The sequence below is a fragment of the Xiphophorus hellerii genome, chromosome 24 (genome assembly GCF_003331165.1).
Source record: "Xiphophorus hellerii strain 12219 chromosome 24, Xiphophorus_hellerii-4.1, whole genome shotgun sequence".
NCBI classification, from domain to species: Eukaryota; Metazoa; Chordata; class Actinopteri; order Cyprinodontiformes; family Poeciliidae; genus Xiphophorus; species Xiphophorus hellerii.
The window spans coordinates 7,681,503-7,703,028 of record NC_045695.1 but is presented as its reverse complement, the minus strand read 5'-3'; the positions used below and the strand labels follow the sequence as shown (position 1 = coordinate 7,703,028).

Here is a 21,526-nt window from a genome sequence, read left to right as displayed (position 1 = left end):
CATCAAAATATGGTCAAAAAGTTTAATAATTTCAGCAATTTTAATGAAAAAAGTTAAGTTAATATGTTGGATAGCTGGAATGATGAATCGAACGCATTAATTTCGGTTCATTTTAATATTTATGGCTGGGGCTAATTGAAACCCAAAATTAGAATAGAGAACAACATCAATAAAAAAAGAATATATTTTGCAATCTTTTCTTTTTAGTGAGCTGAAACAAGAGGTGGACGATTGATTTGTTTTTAAGCTTTTCCTTTTGCCTACATCTCCCAGAATGCTGTGGAGTTCAGTGAATATTCTACAAATGGCAGTCTCTATCAGACATATTATCTGTTGATATTGATCATGTGTCTATTGTGATTATGTTTTATTACTGACTTGTCCAGCCATAGGCTGAAATGATGCCAGTTTTTGGTTGGTGCGCCTTTTACATGAGTTATTGCATCAATACAGCTCGGCGTGGAGGTGACTACTTGCTAATTAATTAACTCTGAGTTTCCCAAGAAAGATGGTTTTAATTCTAATGCTGACAAGAAAGAACAAATCACTTTGACTGTTTAAAAGGCAGTGAAGTTATAGGATTTTTTGATGCTTTTATTTAGCTTCAATTATCTGAGCTGGTACCAGATAAATGCCATCTTCAGAGAGCATTGATCTCGTCGTTCCTCGTCGTTCGACCACAGCCTATCTGCCTGCGTTTTCCTCCTCTAGACACATCGCCATGCGAGTTTCTTTCTTCCCCCTCACCATGTGACTTGTGGCAGCGGGGCTTTCACAGCCGGGGGTGTGATAATTCAACAGCTGCGCGGCAGCACAGAGAGAAGGGATGGGGAGCGGAGAGGGGGAGCAGCGAGGGTCTCGCTCGGCAGAAACGCTTACGTCAACTCAAACGAGTCATGCAGCAGCAGTATGGCCGCCTGCATAGATGCTCATCTGCCATTTTGCTACAGCTGACAAAGACTTGCGGGAAGAAGTCATGTCTGCACAGATCATTGCTTTTATTTTGGTTGTATTCAGTTTTCAAATATAAAAACCATCACCGTTCTGCCCCCCCTCCACTCTTCGCTTTGTGCTTTTTAAGAGAGGTCATGTACGCATACAGCAAAGCACTCACAGGCTGCTCTCTGCATGTGTTCAATTAGTGTGTCACCATTAATCAGTGTCAAGTTGCTGTTGGGTGAAAGCAACGAGTTTGCACTGTTTTTATGAAGAGTTGGTAGTGGAGGTTATTAGTATGAAAGGTAATTTCCTGCGGAGACTAACTGTAGCATTAAGATGGAATTAGCTTCATCGCTGCTAAAAACAACAAACTTCGACTCTGCATTCTTTATATGATGCATCATTCTTCTTCTTTGTTCCATTTCCTGCTGATTTATCACTCCCCCATTCTCGTAATCCTTCGCTCATCATGTTTCGGGTAGATTTTCACATCAGTATTCTCAGCTTTCTGCTCTGTGCAGCCTCTGATCAGGATAAAAGTAGCTAAAAAACTGTTGTACATATTTCACAGATGTAACCATCAATCTGTTTAACTTGCTACCTGAGTCACTCATGCGTCATTAATCCCCAAACAAAGGAATCATTTGCCCAGTGACAAAAACGTCTGCCTTGTTTTCAGAGCAACGTGGTTCTCCTAGACATAGAAAACAATAAAAAAAAAACGCTCGTCCAGGGCAGCCGGTAGTGAAGTTTAACCTCGCTGTTTTCACAGAGCTTAACATTTTGATAAGGATTCCTAGAGCTCTGGTCCTCTGGTCTGGAATTTGATTTGAGTGTTTCCAGGTCTGGTTAAATATGGAAAATGAGGAAGTATTGAGAAAATATTTGTATTTTGAGATACAAATATCATCTCAAAATGAAGGAAGTGTTATCCTTCATTACACTGCTTAAGAGTTGCCCTTTGTTTCTTTACTTCCTTTTTTCTTTGTTTTGTTTCTTGACACTAGACTCTTCCTTTCTTTCCTTTATCCCCTTTATCCTTACTGCTTCCTTGCTTCTTTTATCCCGTACCCTAATTCCTATTTTCTACCCTTCCTTCCTTCTTTTCTTCTCTCTCCTTCTTCCCTTCCTCATTTCCTTCTTTATTTTCTTCTTTATTTCTTCCTTCCTTCATTCTTTCTGTCCTTTCTTCCTTCTTTCATTTGTCCCTCCCTTCCTTCCTCTTTCCTTTCTTTCTTCCTTCCTTTGTTCCTTTCTTTCTTCCTTGCTTCTTTTCTTCCTTTCTCCCTTCTATCCTTTCCTTCCCAGTGTCTTCCCTTCAGTCTTTCCACTTTCACTTTTTGCAGGTTTCATATTTAAATTCCTGTCAACTGCAGCAATGTCTGCCATATTATTGTGTATTTTATATGAACATCTAGAAAATCGGATAAATTTTCACCTTTTAGATCATTTAAGACCGGCTCCTCTTTAGTGATTGCAACAAATACTTGTTTTTTTCTAACCAGGATGTTTCTGTTTGCTTTAATCTTGTATTAAGGATGAAGAGGAGGAAATTAAACTGGAGATCAATATGCTTAAGAAGTACTCCCACCACAGAAACATAGCCACCTACTACGGTGCTTTCATTAAGAAGAGTCCCCCGGGACATGACGACCAGCTCTGGGTAACCCCTGCTGCCTTCCTGGATTACAAAGTTCATGTTGTTGTCTGGTGTCCACTGATGACGTGTGTTTTTGCAGCTGGTGATGGAGTTTTGTGGTGCTGGTTCGATCACAGACCTGGTGAAGAACACAAAGGGAAACCAGCTGAAGGAAGACTGGATTGCCTATATTTCCAGAGAGATTCTTAGAGTAAGCTTCTTCTATATCAACTGGCTGCAGCACAATATTAAGGAAACTTATTTCCATTTCAAAAATGTGTGTTTTGTGCAGTTTTGGCTTGATTACTGTGCTGAACATGGTTTTTTTTTTCAGCAAGTTGCCTTTTCTTTTTTAGTCTGACTACTTGACGATTATTTCAGTAGTCGATTAATTCGATTAAACGTTTCAGCTCTAAATGCATGCTACACTTTTCAGATTGCCTGTTTATTGTTTTTTTTCATCACCGTTATAATCTGTCCACCTTCCTCAGGGTTTGGCCCACCTACACGCCCACCATGTGATCCACCGTGACATCAAAGGCCAGAACGTCCTGCTGACTGAGAATGCTGAAGTAAAGCTGGGTGAGTTCCTAAAAATCGACATCTGTGCACTTCAATAACCCTACCTAGTCGTATTCCATTAGTTTTCACACCGTTTCCTCTCCAGTGGATTTCGGTGTGAGTGCCCAGCTGGATCGGACAGTCGGGAGGAGAAACACATTCATCGGGACTCCATATTGGATGGCCCCAGAGGTCATCGCTTGTGATGAGAACCCAGATGCCACGTATGATTACCGAGTAAGGGTTGAGCGCTCAGAATGTGTCCTTGTTGATATGTTCCCTCACCCGCCGGGTTTGCTTAATGGGAATGTTTGCTGTGTTGCAGAGCGATCTGTGGTCCTGTGGCATCACTGCGATCGAGATGGCAGAGGGCGCGCCGCGTGAGTTTTTGTTTTGCAGCGTCATTTATTTAACCTGTTGATTTCTTTGATCCCTAACGAGTTTATGACTCGCCTCGCAGCGCTTTGCGACATGCACCCCATGCGAGCGCTCTTCCTCATCCCAAGAAACCCTCCTCCGAGGCTCAAATCCAAAAAATGGTAAGTTTCACGTAAAACCGATGTCTTTAGTTTGTCTTGGTGAATATTTCTGTATCTCTTCCAATCCACTTTCATGCTGCCATCTTAAGTTAGCTTGTTTCAACTTGCGGTGAAGCTTTCGTCGCTTTCTCTTTTTATGTGCAGTCAGATTTTTATCTCGGGCAGCTACAGAGGCTTAGATCCAAACACTTTGGTGCTGAGCTGAACATCTGTGCTGCACCTGTCCTGGCAGCCTCTGTTGGCAGCAGAAATAACCCAGATTTCTTCTTCTCTCGACTCTAGATCTTACATTTTTTTGGTTTCTTACCACAAATTGATTGTTCCATGGTGTGATTTCAGTTTCAAGTAATTTAAGGAAGCTGTAGGAGTGATGAGGATGTTCATGGCTCACATATGATGAAAAGTTATTTAGGATGAGCTCACAGATGTGTTGGGTGTTGTTGCACTTTAATATCAAAGGAATTGTCCAAATACTTTTTCACTTGTACAAAATAACACAATTTCACCGTCCTTGTGTTATCCTGTTGTCGTCCAGCTCTAGTTTAGGGGGAATCGTTTAAACAACAAAAGTATTTTTTCCAGTCTTATTGTAAGTTTTGAGGTTTACAGGCACAATTGGAATTAATTGTTGCCTGATGATTTTATGTTACGATAATCTTCCTTTTCCTGATGACAAATATTAATAACATTTTCTGAAAATTGCGTCTCATTTTACTGACGCTGACACAGAGCGTGGCTACGAAAGGAAAACCTCATCAGTGACAACCTTACTTCTCCTCAAGATGATTCAGAGTGAGATATTTCCAGCAGGATGATGACAATAAGGGCTTGAGTGGTCGAAGGGCGAGCCGATGAGCTCATCAATCAGGTTTTAATCTAGATATCGGGACTGTATCATCAATTAAGAAATAATGATTTATTAACCTTTCCCGTTTTGCCCTGGGAGCACATAATATTCATCCAGCTCCTCCTGTCTTGTTTTCACTTTCCCATGATGCTCCTCTGCATTTTCGGCAGGTCCAAGAAGTTTTTCAGCTTCATAGAGAGCTGTCTGGTGAAGAACTACACGCAGCGGCCTCCGACCGAGCAGCTGCTGAAGCATCCCTTCATCCGGGACCAGCCCAATGAGCGGCAGGTCAGGATCCAGCTCAAAGACCACATCGACCGCACCAAGAAGAAGAGAGGGGAGAAGGGTGAGGCTGGGTTTGTTCATTTTAGAGCTTAGCGACGCGCTTCATACAGTCTGGGAAATTAGGTATCCTGAAGTAGTGCCTCAATTCAGAATAAAACAGTTTGGACATGTTAAAATGAAATGTTGTTTTACGTACAGATGAAACCGAATATGAGTACAGCGGCAGTGAGGATGAGGAAGAGGATCCTCCAGAGCAGGAAGGAGAGCCGAGGTACAGTCTAGTAACTTCATCATCTCCTGACACCGTCCTCTGGTAACTGTAACAGTTTTCTCCTCTTCTCCGTCACATGCAGCTCTATCGTCAACGTGCCGGGAGAGTCGACTCTGCGGCGTGACTTCATCCGCCTGCAGCAGGAGAACAAGGAGCGGTCAGAGGCGCTCCGCCACCAGCAGCTCCTCCAGGAGCAGCAGCTCCGTGAGCAGGAGGAGTACAAGCGCCAACTACTGGCCGAAAGACAGAAACGCATCGAACAACAGAAGGAGCAGAGACGGCGGCTAGAAGAGGTTGGATGTTTTTTTTTTTTTATTTTTTTATTGCAGAGCGGTGAGGGTCGGGTCGCTTTTCGGAAACGTTAACGTGTTGCTTTTTAATCTGCAGCAACAGAGACGGGAGCGGGAGATGAGGAGGCAGCAGGAGCGTGAGCAGCGCCGGCGGGAGCAGGAGGAGAAGAGGCGAATGGAGGAGATGGATCGCCGGCGTAAAGAGGAGGAGGAGCGCCGGCGAGCCGAGGAGGAGAAGAGGAGGAATGACCGCGAACAGGTCAATTTATTCACATTCTGGGGAATTTAATCTAAAATATCCGACGATATGAAGTTGGGTCGTGAAGTTCTTGATTTCTGTTCTGGTGCTTCGTTTGGCTAACAGGAGTACATCCGGCGTCAGCTGGAGGAGGAGCAGCGGCACCTGGAGAAACTGCAGGAGCAGCTGCTCCGAGAACAGGCCATGTTGCTGGTGAGTTTGTCAGACACACACACACACACACCCCCACACAGAAGCACGCACGCATATAGTCAACACTCATTTTGTCAATTATTTCTTTATGGTAAAACAGTGTGTGTGCTGGGTTTTAGACTCTGTCCCATATGTTTCTTGAATCCCCAACATGCCCCATTCTGGCTTTTTTCTGTAGTGGTTGACCAGGATTTTATTTAGAAGCATCAGAGTAAAGGGGCTGAATATAAAAAGCATGCACTGCAAGATCACAAAATCTTACAATTTTTTAAAGCTTCTAGAGCAAATATCTTAGTACACTTGAGATAGAAAACAAACTAACTTGCACGTAACTTTTCAGCGAGATATAGGAGGCTGTTTTATGTCAATATTTTCTCAATAGTGATTTTTTTAAAAAGTACTAGTTTCGCTGGCAGATTTTCACTTGTAGCACAGGAAAACGTTTTGTTATAAGTGAGATAATCTGTCTGTGGAACTATTAGTTTCAATCTGTATTAAGGCGTTATTGACCTAAATTGTGCTGAAAAGTTACTTGTAAGTTAGTTCTGTTAAATGTACTGAGATTTTTGCTCTAGAAACTAGACTACAAAATTTGTTTTGCAGTGTTCCACACCTTTCAGGTTTTTATGATAAAGAAAACTTGAGCTTTTTCGCTCCGTTTCACAATCATGTATCACTTCAGTTTTTTCCATAAAAGTTTCATTGAAATGCATAAAAGTTTGCATTCATGTGGCAAAATGTGGGAAAGTTCAAGGAGTGCGGATAAGGAGTGCCTAATTTCAGGTTTCCATGGAAGACACTTTGTGTTTTTGTATTTCTTTTAGTTTGTGTCATGTATCTGTTTTACAATAAAGGCTGAATCAAACAAAATGGCAGTAGCTCATGTGTTTCCACCACCGCGCTCTGCAACAGGAGTTCAAGTGGCGTGAGCTGGAGGAGCAGCGCAAGGCAGAGCGCCTGCATAAGCGCTTGCAGCAGGAGCAGGCCTACCTGCTGTCGCTGCAGCATGAATCCAAACCGGAGCCTGGCGACAAGACAAACCCCCCACTAGACCTTAGCAAACCCCCACAGACCTCCACTCTGCCCCCCGACGAAGCCCACACCCCTTCCCCTAAAGCCGAGGGCCTTGACGCCGCTGCTTCTGAGTCCACTAAAGCCCCTCTGGTTGTCCCCGGAGACGGCTCTAAGTCCCAGCTAGCAGAGCAAGACGGGAGTGATGAGAGCACCCCCCCTGTTACTGAAACCCCCACTGATTCTAAAGCTCCCCAGGCAGAAAGTTTGGAGGCTGCCGCTCATCCCCCTCAGCCAATCAGAGAGGTGAACCTCCTCCCTGGCTCTCTCTGCCCTGCTGCCTGCTCTTTTCAGCTTCCACTTGCTTGCCTTCACACACTATAATTATAGAGGCACTATCTGACACACACAAATACTTTCCTTAATGTTTTTTTTTATTGTATATGGAGGTGGTAAAGAAGTTTTTAGGTTTGGATGAAAGTTTCTGCCTCTGAACTTTGCCTGAAAGGCTGTCGGTGTGTAACCAAAGTGCCAGATGCATGCAGACGACTGAGGCCCAAACTAACATGCAGAGAATGTCCCGTCTGCAAGGAGCCCCTCGTCTGTCTTTAACCGTCGACTTTCTTCACGCTGGGCTTTTGTATTTACAGATTTGTATCTGTTTGCACGCTGCAAAAACACAAAATCTTACAAAGTATTTATGGTTTGCAAATATCTTAGTACACTTGGAATAAGATAAATCTAATATATAAGTAAACTTTCAGCAAGCTTATTTTAAGTAAATACTCCCTTAATGTTGATTAAAAAGTGCTAGTTCCACTGGAAGATTATTTTACTTGTAATATGGGAACAAGACATTTTTCCCATATTACAAGTAAAATAATCTTCCAGTGATTTTGTGTTTTTGCGGTTCGAATGTGTCTACTTCTGAGTTTCCAGCATGTTAATATCTTTCTCACCAGTTGCCTGTATTAAAAAAAAATGAAGACAAGGAGATAGGAACTACATTTTATGTAAATATTCGACTTTGGTGGCAATTGTTGTCACTTTCAGCTGTAGTTCCTTTCTGCTAGTTTTTTTTTTCTCTTGTCAGATTTGGTTCATCCATTAAAATATCCCCAAGCCTTCATCCCATGTTTGTCGTCTTCAGGCTGACGAGCGTTTCCGAAAAAACATTCAGGGCTCCCCTCAGTCCGCCCCTCCTTCCAAGCAGCCCCCTCTGCCTCCCCGCTCCTCTGAACCTTACTCCAACGGCGGCTCGGCTTCGGAGGCCACCGCCATGCACCGACCCATGGAGCCTCAGGTAACTCCTTCCTCCTCCTCTCCTCCATACTCTTATAATTGAGGTTTAATTGGAATAATATGAGTTTTTCTGCTTGGAAATCTTTTCTGAGTAATTTTGACAACTGAAGTTGATGTTATATGCAACTGAACCACACTTGAAGGTTTATTAATGGGACTGGTCAGAAACAAAAACAAATTTGAGCCAAAGAAATGCAAAAAATGAAGTTTTTTAAAATGAGGGACGCATTGTTTTGTGTTGTTCTGTGTCTGCATGTCTATCTATCAAAGCACATGTAAGTGCTAAACCTCGCGCATCTTCCCCTCGTGTCTCACTGTGTTGTCCGCTTGTTTCGCTTCCCCTCCTCTTCCTCACTCCCTAAAAGGTCCAGTGGTCCCACCTGGCTGCTCTAAAGAGCAGCAACAGTGCGGCCCCCTCTCCTCCTCCGCCCGTGGTCTCTCGCTCCCAGTCCTTCAGCGAGTCTGGCGGCGTGAGCTCTAGCTTTGCACAGCTTCACCTGCGCTCCCAGGACCCCCACCATCACCACCACCCATTGCCTGTACGCCCCGACCCCCAACCCCAACCTCCCCTCCACCACCCCCAGGCCCAGACCCGGCTCGAACGCCAGACCAGCGGCGAGGAGGTTCCTCCCAAGGTAAGGAGCTGGCGAGGGCCGCTCTTATCCCACTCCCCTCCTGCCCTCACTGTCAGCCTCCTCCTCTCACATCGTCCTTCACTCTTTCCGTCTGCCTTTGTTTTATCTCGTTTTAGTCACAGCAGAGGTAACTCATAAAATGCATTAGAATTAAAGCTTGAAGTAACAAAACCCAGTCACTACAAAGGACTTTCTGATTCAGATGGCTTAAAGGGCTCATGTGTTGCTCGTTACGTCATAATGAACGGGTTTCTTTTCTTCTCATTTTATTTTTATTTTCATACTCTTAAGTTTTTTTCTGATCCAGATGTACAATGCTTTTGGAAAAGTGTTTTCCCTTCAATGTAAAATCCAGAGAAGGGTAGTAACTACTTACTTAACTTTTTGAAAAGGTATACTTTTAGGAGTAGTTTTATTACAATATAATTTCTACTTTTACTTGAAAGTAGAACACGATATATGGAGTATTATAAAGTATTGCTACTCTTGAGAGAAATTTCTGGATACTCTGCCTACTGTGAATAACCTCAATGAATGTTGATCAAACTTATTCTGACCAAAGATTCACCAGACACAAATCAACTCCTGCGGATTTTGTTAATGTTTCTCAAGTTTTATACTGAAAGAAACTAATTTCGATTTTCTTTTTCTTTTGCCTGATTTTATTTTATTGTTAATTGTTAATTAATTATTCTAATTTTGGTCCTTAAAATAACCAAAACCTTTTTACCAAATACTTTTTTACTTGAGTAATGTCTTGGACATCTATTTTTTGCTTTTACTTCCTCTGAGAAATACTGAGAAATTTTTGCTTGCTACGGAAGTAATATTTTTGGATTCTCTACCCACCTCTGGTAAAATCAAATCTGAATAAATGCAAAAAAGATACTTTCAAATTGTAATTTCATCTATTAAAGGGAACACCTACAGATGTCACTTCACTCAGTTAAGGTCAAAGTTCATGACATAAGCAATAAGAAAGATGTGAGTGGGGCTGCTTTAAGCTCAAGAGTGTTTGGATAGGCCTGCAGAACCCCAGCAAAACAGCCGTATTCTGCGAGGCAGCAAACGCTTCTTCACAGTATTGTATGTTTGTGTGTAAAGTTTTTAAATCCTTTCTCATTTGTGACAACAGAAGCAAAATAAAATATTTATCGGAAACACCTTTGACTCTCTCTGACAGGTACCAGTGAGGACAACATCCAGGTCTCCTGTGCTGTCTCGCAGAGAGTCCCCGCTGCCGTCTCAGCCCAACCAGAGGAGCGTTGGCAGGTCAGTGACGGACAAATTGAATTTATCCAACCGTGAGCAATTATTTAAAAATTTTAGACTATTTTAAAAAGTGCAAAAAGAAGTTATTTATTTTCCACGTTAAAGGTGTTATTTTTCCGCTGTGACCTGAGCTGTGAGGTTGAGCTAATACAATCAGACAAAAAAAATAAATAATTGTTTCTGTCGGAATCTACTGTTAACAGCCAACAAAAGAAGCCAACAAAGAAGCAGAAACTAGTGGCATTTTTCTGAGGTTTGAACTGGAACGCATTCAAGTTGGCTTTGACATTTCACCCAGATCCTAGTTCAAAGATAAAAACAAAAAGGCTAACTACAGTTAGCATTACACACCTTTAATGATGCATTTCTCAGATGTTTTAACCTTTAAACAATTGTGCCACAGAAGTGCAAGTTAACTGGTTTTTACTGCATTTTAAAAACCTGGCAGCCATGTTGGAGTTTGAAGTCCAGGTTTCCTTTTATTTCTTTTGTTTTTATGGCTAAACTCAGAAAAACAATCAAATCTTGTGTACTACTTTTTAAAGTGCTTGGTGGCACAGTGGTTCTTGGAAGTATTTACATGTTCATGTTAAAATAGTGTCTGTTTATGACTTAAAATCTCAAAATATAATATTGTATTTGTCAAGTTATTGTTAACTGATAAAATGTGAAGAGTTTCAGTACCTTGCAATAGTTTTGCAAGGTACTGAAAATGCGACAGGGACGCATACATTTATTCCAGACGGTTTACTTAGGTTGTGCCGTTGCTTTTTTGTGTTGTAGTAATGTGGAGCAGCGCCCCCTGTGGGACAGAGTGGAGAAGCTGCAGTCTCGGCCCGGCAGCGGCAGCTCCTCGGGCTCCAACGCCAGCTCCCAGGCCAGTCCGGGTGACCGTTTCAGACCACGTTGTGAGTCACCTGGTACTGTACACATGTCACATACTATACTAACAAACTGTGATTGCTAGAATATTAAAAACAGCCTCTGTCCATGTTGGGTTTCTTCTCACTAATGCTGTTTTGTTTTCATAAAGCTTCGTCTAAATCTGAAGGCTCGCCTCTTCAGCGTCCGGAAAACATCCCAAAAAAGCAAGAAGAGAAGAACTCCTCCAGGCCTACTCGGCCAGCCGTAAGTTCTCAATCTCAATAAAGACTTAAAAAAACGTGTCAATTTCCCAACTTTATTCCTCATGTGAAAGATAAAAAGGTGAAAAATTAAGCAATCTTTTTCCTGATTCATATTCAGATCATAAACAAATAATTCATGATTTAAATAGATCAAAAAACAAATAGTTTTTTTATACTATTGATTGCTTTTTCCAACAAAAAAAAAAAAATTATATCAGAGATAACAGTGTTTTAGAAAATGGAAAATAATCTATAAGAAAAACTTAGGAAAGTGTAGAATTAATTTGACTTTCCAGGTCTAGATATGAACAGAAAAACAAAACAGATTAAACCGTCTGTAATTTTTATTTTGTTATCTGAAAGACAATAAACAAAACTGAATTTTACTTTTATTGTATTTTACTGTCCACATTTCATAAAAAGTATTTGAAACCAAAGTCTGGCATTTTGAAACACAGTTCCCTGAATTCAGTGCCGGTTTTACGAGTCAAAGTGTTTCCTCAGCCTGGTTTTTACTGCTCAGATGTCCAGAAGTTGATCAAAACTGACAGGAAAATCAAAACCCTGATTGCATACTTGATGGTGAACAGCTGGGACCTGTTTTCATTTTTCTCTTGACCTCCTTTGTTTTCTGCCACTCTTACTTTTCCAACCCAGGGTGACATGGTAAGCGTCGTTCATGCATTTGCGTCATCACATCCTTGTTATGCTCGGGGTTCCTGCACGCTTTGGAAAAACTTAGATTTTCTACCTGAGTTTTTGAGTTTGGGGTAAATATGGGAAAAATTAAAATAAGCTCAGAAAAATATGCGTTTTTACAGACTTTATTTATTTTCCCATTTTGTTAGATGCTGTTGTCCCTTCTCCTTTCCTTCTGTATGTCCTTCCTCTTACTGTTTCTTTCCTTCCTTGTGTCCTACATCCTTCCTTCCATTTTCTTGTCCTTTGTTCTCTATCCTTCCCTTCTTTCTTTAATTCTCCCTTCCTATGTTAAGACCTTATTTCCTTCCAGTCTCTTTTTTGTCTGATTCTGTCGAGTCTAGAAATATCGGCCATATTTCACAGTGAACTTATTTTAAATTTTTAAATGATCCCAAAGAACTGGGAGCTCCGGAAACCAAAGCTTGGGAAAGTTCAACATATTTCCATGAACGATGTGTAGGAACCCATTATGACTGCACCTTCACTCCACTCCCTGCATTGCACAAGTAAATGTGAATGATGATGATGATGATGACGATGCAGCATGCCTGCCTCCTGTTCACCGCTCACCATCAACACAAAGTGGCCTAACCCTCAGCTGCAGCTTTCTGAATCTGGATTTGAATGCATATAAACTCCTGCTGCTTCTCTACATGTCAGAGTGGTTCCTAATCTCACCTGGCCTTGTTGTCGGATCAGATTGCAGCCCGTTTGTTTTGTCGAGCATGTCGGGGAAATGTTCCCTCCCTTTTCCTGCTTGTGGTTGACATTATAAAGCAGCATCATGAGGTTCCTGATTATATGCTCCTAAGACATTCTCAATGCATCCTGGTGACATTTTTCACTGACTCCAAGGCTGAGTTTGTTTCTAAACAACCTGTTTGAGCCTAGAAATTCAGTAAACTCACCTGATTAGATCTCTGCCAACTTGTAGAAAGTGAGGAGAAATTGGTGTGGCTTTAGCTTCAGATGTTTTAATGCTGTTCAGATGAAGAGTCTTTAATATGTTCTTGCAGGACCTGACTGCTCTGGCCAAGGAGCTGCGTGCAGTGGACGATGTGCGGCCTCCTCACAAGGTGACCGACTACTCTTCATCGAGCGACGACTCCGGCACCACGGATGAGGAGGACGAGGAGGAGGTGGACCAGGAGGCGGGAGACGAGTCCACCTCAGGAGCTGAGGACTCCAGGACGGGGTGAGTCAAAGTGTTTCACCAAAAGGAAATGTTAGCCTCAGAAAAATAAATATATGGGAGAATTTTATATCTAGGTTTGAACTTGCATCTTCCTTCTTTGAGGCCTTATGTCTTTCAACTTTTTCTTCCTTCCTAACTGGTGCCTTTTTTCCCCTTGCCTTTGTACTTCCAACTTTGAATCCTTCCTTCATTCTTCCTTTCCTTCTGCCTTTTTGTCTCACTTCCAGTCCTTCCTTTATTCCCTCGCTTTCTTCCTTTGTTCCTTCATTGCGACTTTTGTCAATTCTTGACTCCTCTCTCCTTAATTTACTTCCTTTTTTACTGCATTTCTTTTTCCTAATGTCCTTTTAACCTTCCTTCCATCCTCAAGTCTTCATTACTTTCTCTGGTGGTGTCTTTCCTTCCTTCTTTTTTCCTTCCATTTTTCTTTTTTCTATTTTTTTGTTCGTTTGCTTTTCTTTTTTTCTTGTCTGCTTTCGTTCATTCATTCTTGCTTGCTTGCTTGCTTTCCTGTTGATTTTCCAGTTTGCTTTCTTGTATTCTTGTATCAGTTTTCTCCAGGTTCCATATTGGAAAAACTGCAGATATTCATCATAAATTCAAAGTAAAGTTTAGGATTTCAGATATTTAAAATGAACATGAAGGACTGAAAGCTGGAAAGTTGAGTCTGGGGAAAGTCTGGAAGCTCAGTAAACCCAAACTGAGCTGAATGATCCTAACCCTCCTCTGACCCCCTGCAGGAGGCTGAGCAATGGAGAGACTGATTCAGCTAAGACCATGCTGGTGGACGACCTGGAGAGCGAACAAGCCACCACTCCCTCCAAAGACGGCACCCTGGTCATCAGACAGGTAGAAAACCTTCCTTGCTGAAGTAAAAAATGTTTTAATTTGACAAAAATCCAGTTTTCATGTTCTCTGCCCAGGCTCCATGTTATTTATTCGCCTCTCTGCCTTGTTTTGCTGCATGTTGATTGTGTTGTGATGTTCCACCTTCACTGATCTTGTTGTTAAAATGCAGCTTGTGTTTACAGCTGGTGATGTTGCTCTTCAAAGATAAATGACTGGATTATGCATATAATTTGCTAAATTATTCACACCCTTTGAACTTTTTCACGTTTTGCCACATTTCACCCAAAAACAACAAACAAATTTGGACTGAATAGAGAGTATCTGTGAAGCCAATTGGTTTTAGGTCGGGACTTTAACTAGGCTATTCTAACATATGTGTGATATTACCATCAACTTGGTTCGGCTTAACGTTTCTGAAAGTGTGCCAGAATTAGCCAAAAGACTGTTTTTCATCTGTTTCGCTAAAAACAAAGGTTAAACAAAAGAACGACACAAATTTGGTCAATAAATACAATCACTACAAATAGTAAATACAAAACTGCAAAACAATTCAGTACATTTTAAGAAATACTAATCGATCACAGAGCGAATTAGTATATTTTAACAGTTTAATTATTAATGCATTGTGCCACAACAAAATGGATGAATGAATTTGACATTGTTGGTATAAAGGGGGTTGAATATAGTATTTTCCTATTGTAAAATATCACAAAAAACATCTTTCATTCAACTTTACAAAGATGCTCTACTTTTTTCTCATCTGATATATGCTATGTAAAAAAAGCCGACGGGGTCTGAATACATTTGCATCTGGATAAAATGTTGCAAAGCTCTGAAACCTGCAGCTCCTCTTCCTCTCCACCTGCTTGCTCGAGCCCAAGTGTGCCTGTTCTTGCTTCCAGAGCACAGCTGACACAAAGCGGTTGGTCAGTCTCTCATCTTCCTCCTCTTCCTCGCCCGGCTCCGGCCCCAGTCAGGGCGTTCCGGAGAAAAACGGCTTTCCGGGCCGCATTCACCACCTGCCAGACCTTATCCAGCAGAGCCATCACTCCCCTTCCTCTTCTCCAGCCATCCTTTCCTCCATGTCCATGTCGCCCTCCTCCTCCTCTTCCTCCTTTCAGTCATCCTCTAGCCAGGCCAGTCCTGGAATGTGCTCACAGATTCCCCTGGACGAGCTCACTGCCATAGAGGTATGTCGCCCTCACACCACAGAGGCAAACAAACAAGGAACGGACGGTTTGGGAATAAACAGGCTCAGATGTGGAGAGATTGAGTTAAACTAAACATTTAATAGTGTAAAACTGGGACTGGGGGATGAATTAGTTTTTATCAGTTAATCAAATTATTTGTTTTTAAAGATTTAGTTTTTGGGGAAAATCTGGATTTTTTTTTTAAGCGTTCTTTGGGTTTCAATAGTTGAGTGATGTCAGCACACCCGGGGCGGCCATCTTGTTTGAGAGGAGTTTCTGTCTGAACTTTGAATTCAGGTCAAGTCTACAACAAAATATTAATTATTTTATAGAGAAAATAGTCATAATGTTACAAGAATAGAGTCTTAATATCTACAGAATAAAGTCGAGTGAAGTAGTAATTTTATTAAATTAATTATTTAAGCTTTTTTACTCATTAAAACAACTTTTATGACATTCTTCTGGTAAAATTGTGTCTGAATTCTGCTAATGTTATAATTATTATAACAACAATTCTCCTAGAGTGACCCTAAAACTCTCTTGTACAGCTCACAGAAGGGATGCTTGAAATACAAGCCACTTTTTGAAAAATATTTTCTACTATTTGTCATTTCTTCTTTTTTTTTTTTGAAATAAAGCAAGAAAAAAAAAATTAAAATTGAATCTGGTAAGGGAAAAAAAGTCCAGTTTTATTTTAAACGGTATCGCCCAGGCCTAGTAAAACAAAGTCATGTACAGCTACCATGCACACATCTGATCCTGTCTATACCGACTGTGCAGTCCTTGGCTGTTGGTTCCTGTCTGCATCCTCCCGGCTTCACTTTTGCCTCCGTCTGACTCGACTCACACCTGGTTTTAATCCCTGAGCTCCTGCATTTTTCTTCTTTCCTGCTCCACAATCCACTGCCTCAAACTGCCGCTAACGTCGGTGCCTCCAGCTAGCAGGATGTGGCCACAACGTGGCGGAAACTAAACCGGATCTTTGGATTAACGACGGCGAGAGGATTCTGACTAGAATGACCTGCATTTCTTGTGATTAAAGAAATCTTTGTTTTTCCTCTAACAAATCACAGCGGCCTTATTGTCCCGCTTGTTTCATTTAAAATGTTTCTTCTCTCGCCTTTCGCTGAAACACTAACATTTTGCACGTGTTTAAACATGTTTTACTGCCCGTTGGTGTCGATAAAGTTCAGCTTGAAGTGGTTTTGTAAGAATTTATTGATGGTGTGTAAAAAAAAAAACAAACAAAAGAACTTTGTTGTTCTTGCCATCTGACTTTAAATCTGACTAAACTTTTCCTGTTTTAGGTAGAATCGACAGAATTATTTCTATTTGCTAAATGTCAAACATAATGACATAATTTAGCCACTTTCATCTGTTTTAAGAAAACGCACACAAAAACACAACATCAGTGGAACGTGCGGCTATCATGCCTTTCAGGTAGAAGACTTTCTTTTGTGTGCAAAATGTATAAATCAACAGAAATAGTAAGATTAAAGTTTGCAAATTCACTCAGATAATGACCGTCGTTACATTTTAATGTTAAAAAATGTCATTATTCTGACATTAAGTATATATAAGATTTGCTAAATTTAATGACTGACCAAAAACAGGAAAGGTTTAGTGTGAGTTAATTTCAGACACGGTTTTCAAATCTCTTCTTCCAGTTTTGTCTAACTAGTTCTGAAGGTTCAAGCCTTCAGAGCTGCTTTCCTATTTAAAACTCTCGTTTCTTTCTTAATGTCAAATATCTTCCAGTCCCAGTCAGAGAACAACTCCATGTCCAAACACAAGTCCTCTTCATCGTTCACACCCTTCATTGACCCTCGTCTTCTTCAGATATCTCCATCCAGCGGCAGCTCCCTTAACAACATGGGTAAGGCGGCCATGTTGTGAAATATTGAAACGGACTGTGCATAATTATTTGTATTGTTTGTATTTGAAATTGCTCAGTTATGTGTGCCCTTTAAAATAAAAGCAACTAACACTTTATTTATACTTTAAACTATTTTAGGGCTTTATTTTTCTATCTAAAACTCTCATTAGTTTTACTACTCACCTATAAATATTGGATGAATATTTGGAAAATGTCCCTCCATACTGTTATGTACAGTACAAGACATGTTTCTGTTTGGCATCTAGAAGTCTTTAAATGGCAAGAAATGTTTAATAAAACCTTTTTATGTCAGATTAAGCATCTTCAAACAAAGTCAGGTTTATTTTACAGCCTTTTGCTCATATTAGCCCCTAATCACAGGAAGTTTGTTTAGATTGAGAGTGTTGTATATTTGAAAGAAAAAAGTCCAACCAGAACTGTTTCTGTCTGCCTCCTCCAGCTGGATTTGGTCAAGAAGGTCGGCTCGCTGACCCGCTGAGGTCCGACCCGTCCCGCAAAGGATCGGTGGTCAACGTCAACCCTGTCAACACGCGCCCACCGAGCGACACTCCAGAGATCCGCAAGTACAAGAAGAGGTTCAACTCCGAGATCCTGTGTGCAGCACTCTGGGGTAGGTGTTAAAATAAAATAAAAAAATATCCAGAAATGGGAGCTGGTTGACTTTGACTTGGACAGGTTGGTTAATTTGTTGTCCTGTGTCTGTTTCAGGAGTGAACCTGCTGGTCGGGACAGAGAGTGGGCTGATGCTACTGGACCGAAGCGGTCAGGGGAAAGTCTACCCACTGATTAATCGGCGTCGCATCCAGCAGATGGACGTCTTGGAGGGACTCAACGTTCTGGTCACCATATCAGGTGAGGACTGCACAAATCTCTCATGGATTTCCAAATTCAGAATCTCTGTACTTGCTATGCAAAGCCGGTTCTATGGTTCTTCTCTGGGTTGTTGCAGGTAAAAAGAACAAGCTGCGAGTGTACTACCTGTCGTGGCTCAGGAACAAGATTTTGCACAACGACCCTGAAGTGGAAAAGAAACAGGGCTGGGTGAATGTGGGCGACCTCGAGGGCTGCGTCCACTACAAAGTCGGTATGTTTTGTCCTTTGTTTAAATTTTATTAATAAATGATATTTATTTAAATCTTATTTATGAACCAGAAATCCTTGAAAAGTCTTTATATTAGATGATTATCTAAAATTAGTTTCCTGAACATTGCAGTGAAATACGAGAGGATTAAGTTCTTGGTGTTGGCCTTGAAGAACTCTGTGGAAGTGTACGCCTGGGCTCCCAAACCCTACCATAAATTCATGGCATTCAAAGTAAGGAGCATGACAGATTAAAATTTCTAGTCAAAGGATTTTTACCCCTGATTTTTACACATTTTATCACATTACAACCCGATTCTGAAAACATCCATTTCCTCTCTGAATCTAACACACACCTGACTGGTCTGTAGTCTTTTGGCGACCTCGTGCACAAGCCTCTGCTGGTCGACTTGACTGTGGAGGAGGGTCAGAGGTTAAAGGTCATCTACGGCTCCTGCTCAGGCTTCCACGCCGTCGACGTGGATTCCGGCGCCGTCTACGACATTTACCTGCCCACACACGTAAGCGTTCAGGCCCGGACCATGAAGCCACAGCGTTGTTTTCCGCTCTTTACCGCCTAATTTTCTGTTTCTCCAGATCCAGACCAACATTCAGTGCCACGCCATCATCATCCTCCCCAACACGGACGGCATCGAGCTGCTGGTGTGCTACGAGGACGAGGGCGTCTACGTGAACACCTACGGACGCATAACCAAGGACGTGGTGCTGCAGTGGGGAGAAATGCCGACTTCAGTGGGTGAGGAGGCATTCCCAAACAGAAACTAAATAAATGCATCATCGCCTCATGAAGGTAACGCGCTCCTTGTTCTGCTGCAGCCTACATTAGGTCAAACCAGATAATGGGCTGGGGAGAGAAAGCTATCGAGATCCGCTCGGTGGAGACGGGACACCTGGACGGCGTCTTTATGCACAAAAGAGCCCAGAGACTTAAATTTCTTTGCGAGAGGAATGACAAGGTCAGAATGAAATGCTTTTTTAACTTAGCATACTATAAAATAGTAGCGCTCTCTCTCGTGATTGGTACTTTAGTTTTACTTTTTGGTATCGGTATCTTTTGTTTCCCCCAAACCATCATTTATTTTTTTGTCGTTGTTTTTTTAGGTCTTTTTCGCCTCCGTGCGTCAAGGCGGCGCCAGCCAGGTGTATTTTATGACCCTGGGACGCTCCTCCCTTATGAGCTGGTAGCCAACGAGACGACCTCGCCCACGCAGCGACGAGCCGACGACGCACCGTCCTGAGCCTGACCTGGAGGAGCTCCCTCTCACACGCTCAGGCAAAACCAACCACAGTTTGGACTGTAACCACGAAAATAAAGCGGGAGCGAATGGAGGCGTGTTAGGTTTGTCACCTTTAGGTCTGTAGTTGCCTCGCTGCCCTGCGCTTTCCTCCATCTCCACTGAGGGAACAATGGTAATCGATTTATTCTGTGTCGCAGTAAAACTTGTATGTAATTAACAAATTGTCCGGAGGGGTCAACAAAAGGCCTAAACAGCTTTTGCTGTTTGGAAAAACAAAACTTGATGTGCCAGAACTTGTGTAGCTGTTGACCTCCCTGTCAAGCATGTTTCTGAACAACTCCAGTCCTCCCCTCTGACCGGTGCTTGACGTGCGAATCTGCGTCTTCACTTTGTTCGCCTTAAAGTGAAAACTCCTATAGGGACCTTTGATTTATCTGTTAAACACAGGGTACAGGATCAGCAGCTTGTACATACATCGTGCTGTAAGTTATGTTTGACAGTATCCCTGTTGGTGACGTCATGACGCAAAATTACACCCAGTTTTTTTTTTGTTTTTTTTTAAAATACACTGTATATTTTGTATGTGACTTGCTGCATATAAATAAACGTCAACAAAGCAGGACACATCAGATGAGCTGTAAAGGAAAAATCCACACTATTTATCCTCAATCTGTAATATTTTTAGGGCTCTAACTTTCTCATGAAGTGTTTGGTTTGGCTCTGCTGTCAGGTTTCGTTTTTTTTTCTACTGGAAATCTAAAAACACAAAGTAAACACATCCAGAAATGTGACATTCATCCTATTTTTTGTTCTTTTTATATTAGTTCCAAGTAGGGCTAGGGTTAAACTGTGAATTAGCAGGCAGGATTAGCAGGATGACGGGCTGGAAAAAGGGAATAAGAATCGGCTCTTCGTCTCTCTGCACAATCGGGACATTTACCCGTTTCTCGCTTCATCTGTAGCTTTACGGTTGCCTTCGAAGGGTTCCCTGTCGATTTTTAAATTGGAGCTAAACCCTGAAGACATTTGGATGTTGTGTACTGCTGGAACTCCTAAAACCAGTCATGTCACCTAATCTTGGACCTCTTTTTAATGACGCTTGGTTGTTTACATAATCATGTTCAGATCAAAAGGCATCCAAACCAAACAAATGTTTTCCTTTTCATATCTGAAGCCCATTCTTCACTTCACTTCCCCTCCCTTTCCACAGTTAAAATGCATCTGTGCTTTCATTCAGACAACACAACTTCCTAGCAGTCTTTGCTGTCAGACGGTGCCTTCAGGTGCATCTGAGGGTGATGGGATCAATATTAGGTGCTTTTTTTTGGTAGTCTTGGGCTGATAAAAATCACTCGTTCTAACAGCAGTGTTACAGAACCACTTCAGATCATTTTTTTTACTTAGTCTTTGTTTCTGACATTTCTCTACAGATAAGTATGTGACTGCAGTGGTTTTTAAATTGTAATGCACACCTTATGTTCGAAATGTTTACAGAAGCAGATGTTTTTCCTTTTTTTTTTTTTTTTTTAAACCAGTGTGTGTCAGTATGAATATTTATGGTTTATTTTTAGGCTAGACTCCCCCCTGTTTTGTATTTTGTAGCCCTCTTTGTATTATCATTTAGACGTTTCTGTGCAGGGATAATCAACTTCTGCTCAATAAGTCCACAGTGTCATTTCACTTGATTCCTCTGCATCCTTCGCAGTGCACAGTAGGCCGCTGGCTGTGTGGCAGAAGATGTTTTCCACTACCCAGGTGACACGTTTTTCCTTAAACGTCACTCTGCCGTGCCTCTAATTTATGTCCTCTCTGTGTGTGCTATGGGGGATTACTGTGTTTTAAAGAAAGTCTTTTTTTTTCTCCCTCCATTGAATAAAATCAGAAGTGATTTACAGAGTTGTCATTATTTCGTAAAACATCTTATTTTTCTGTAAATGTCTAGGTTGCTTCTGATGGTGCAAAAACTACTTAAACTATAGCTTGCTTAGGACAAGTGGCTAATAATCTGTACACAGAATTTTTAATGTCGTTTTTATTGCAAGTAACTTTAGCAAGATATAGGAGCTTGTTTTAAGTCAATACTTCTTGAATATTGGTAAAAAGTACTTGTTCCACTGGCAGATTACAACATTGGAAAAATGTCTTGTTATAAATGATATAATCTACTGGTGGAACTATTACTTTT

At 41.5% G+C, this 21,526-nt stretch overlaps 1 protein-coding gene across 13 annotated transcripts in view; it reads left to right on the top strand.

Moving 5' to 3' along the window:
• The window catches only part of LOC116715785 (mitogen-activated protein kinase kinase kinase kinase 4-like), a 39,062-nt gene extending 17,829 nt beyond the window's left edge, over positions 1 to 21,233 (top strand). Inside the window, exons 4-33 of one of the 13 annotated variants that reach the window (XM_032556430.1) lie at positions 2,477 to 2,602; positions 2,679 to 2,789; positions 3,070 to 3,160; positions 3,246 to 3,376; positions 3,465 to 3,519; positions 3,600 to 3,678; positions 4,696 to 4,871; positions 5,009 to 5,081; positions 5,164 to 5,374; positions 5,469 to 5,630; positions 5,736 to 5,822; positions 6,735 to 7,139; positions 7,984 to 8,136; positions 8,501 to 8,770; positions 9,954 to 10,042; positions 10,826 to 10,950; positions 11,076 to 11,170; positions 11,827 to 11,835; positions 12,888 to 13,066; positions 13,807 to 13,915; positions 14,818 to 15,105; positions 16,864 to 16,981; positions 17,442 to 17,612; positions 17,711 to 17,854; positions 17,952 to 18,086; positions 18,216 to 18,316; positions 18,454 to 18,603; positions 18,680 to 18,839; positions 18,920 to 19,059; positions 19,205 to 21,233. In XM_032556430.1, coding sequence (XP_032412321.1) covers positions 2,477 to 2,602; positions 2,679 to 2,789; positions 3,070 to 3,160; positions 3,246 to 3,376; positions 3,465 to 3,519; positions 3,600 to 3,678; positions 4,696 to 4,871; positions 5,009 to 5,081; positions 5,164 to 5,374; positions 5,469 to 5,630; positions 5,736 to 5,822; positions 6,735 to 7,139; positions 7,984 to 8,136; positions 8,501 to 8,770; positions 9,954 to 10,042; positions 10,826 to 10,950; positions 11,076 to 11,170; positions 11,827 to 11,835; positions 12,888 to 13,066; positions 13,807 to 13,915; positions 14,818 to 15,105; positions 16,864 to 16,981; positions 17,442 to 17,612; positions 17,711 to 17,854; positions 17,952 to 18,086; positions 18,216 to 18,316; positions 18,454 to 18,603; positions 18,680 to 18,839; positions 18,920 to 19,059; positions 19,205 to 19,288 — 4,227 coding nt within the window. In that variant the 3' untranslated portion in view covers positions 19,289 to 21,233. Of the gene's footprint in view, positions 1 to 2,476; positions 2,603 to 2,678; positions 2,790 to 3,069; positions 3,161 to 3,245; positions 3,377 to 3,464; positions 3,520 to 3,599; positions 3,679 to 4,695; positions 4,872 to 5,008; positions 5,082 to 5,163; positions 5,375 to 5,468; positions 5,631 to 5,735; positions 5,823 to 6,734; positions 7,140 to 7,983; positions 8,137 to 8,500; positions 8,771 to 9,953; positions 10,043 to 10,825; positions 10,963 to 11,075; positions 11,171 to 11,826; positions 11,836 to 12,887; positions 13,067 to 13,806; positions 13,916 to 14,817; positions 15,106 to 16,863; positions 16,982 to 17,441; positions 17,613 to 17,710; positions 17,855 to 17,951; positions 18,087 to 18,215; positions 18,317 to 18,453; positions 18,604 to 18,679; positions 18,840 to 18,919; positions 19,060 to 19,204 lie in introns of all 13 variants that reach the window. The other 12 variants (XM_032556428.1, XM_032556434.1, XM_032556433.1 and 9 more) reach the window with 12 other exon arrangements.
• Positions 21,234 to 21,526: the final 293 nt, after the last annotated feature.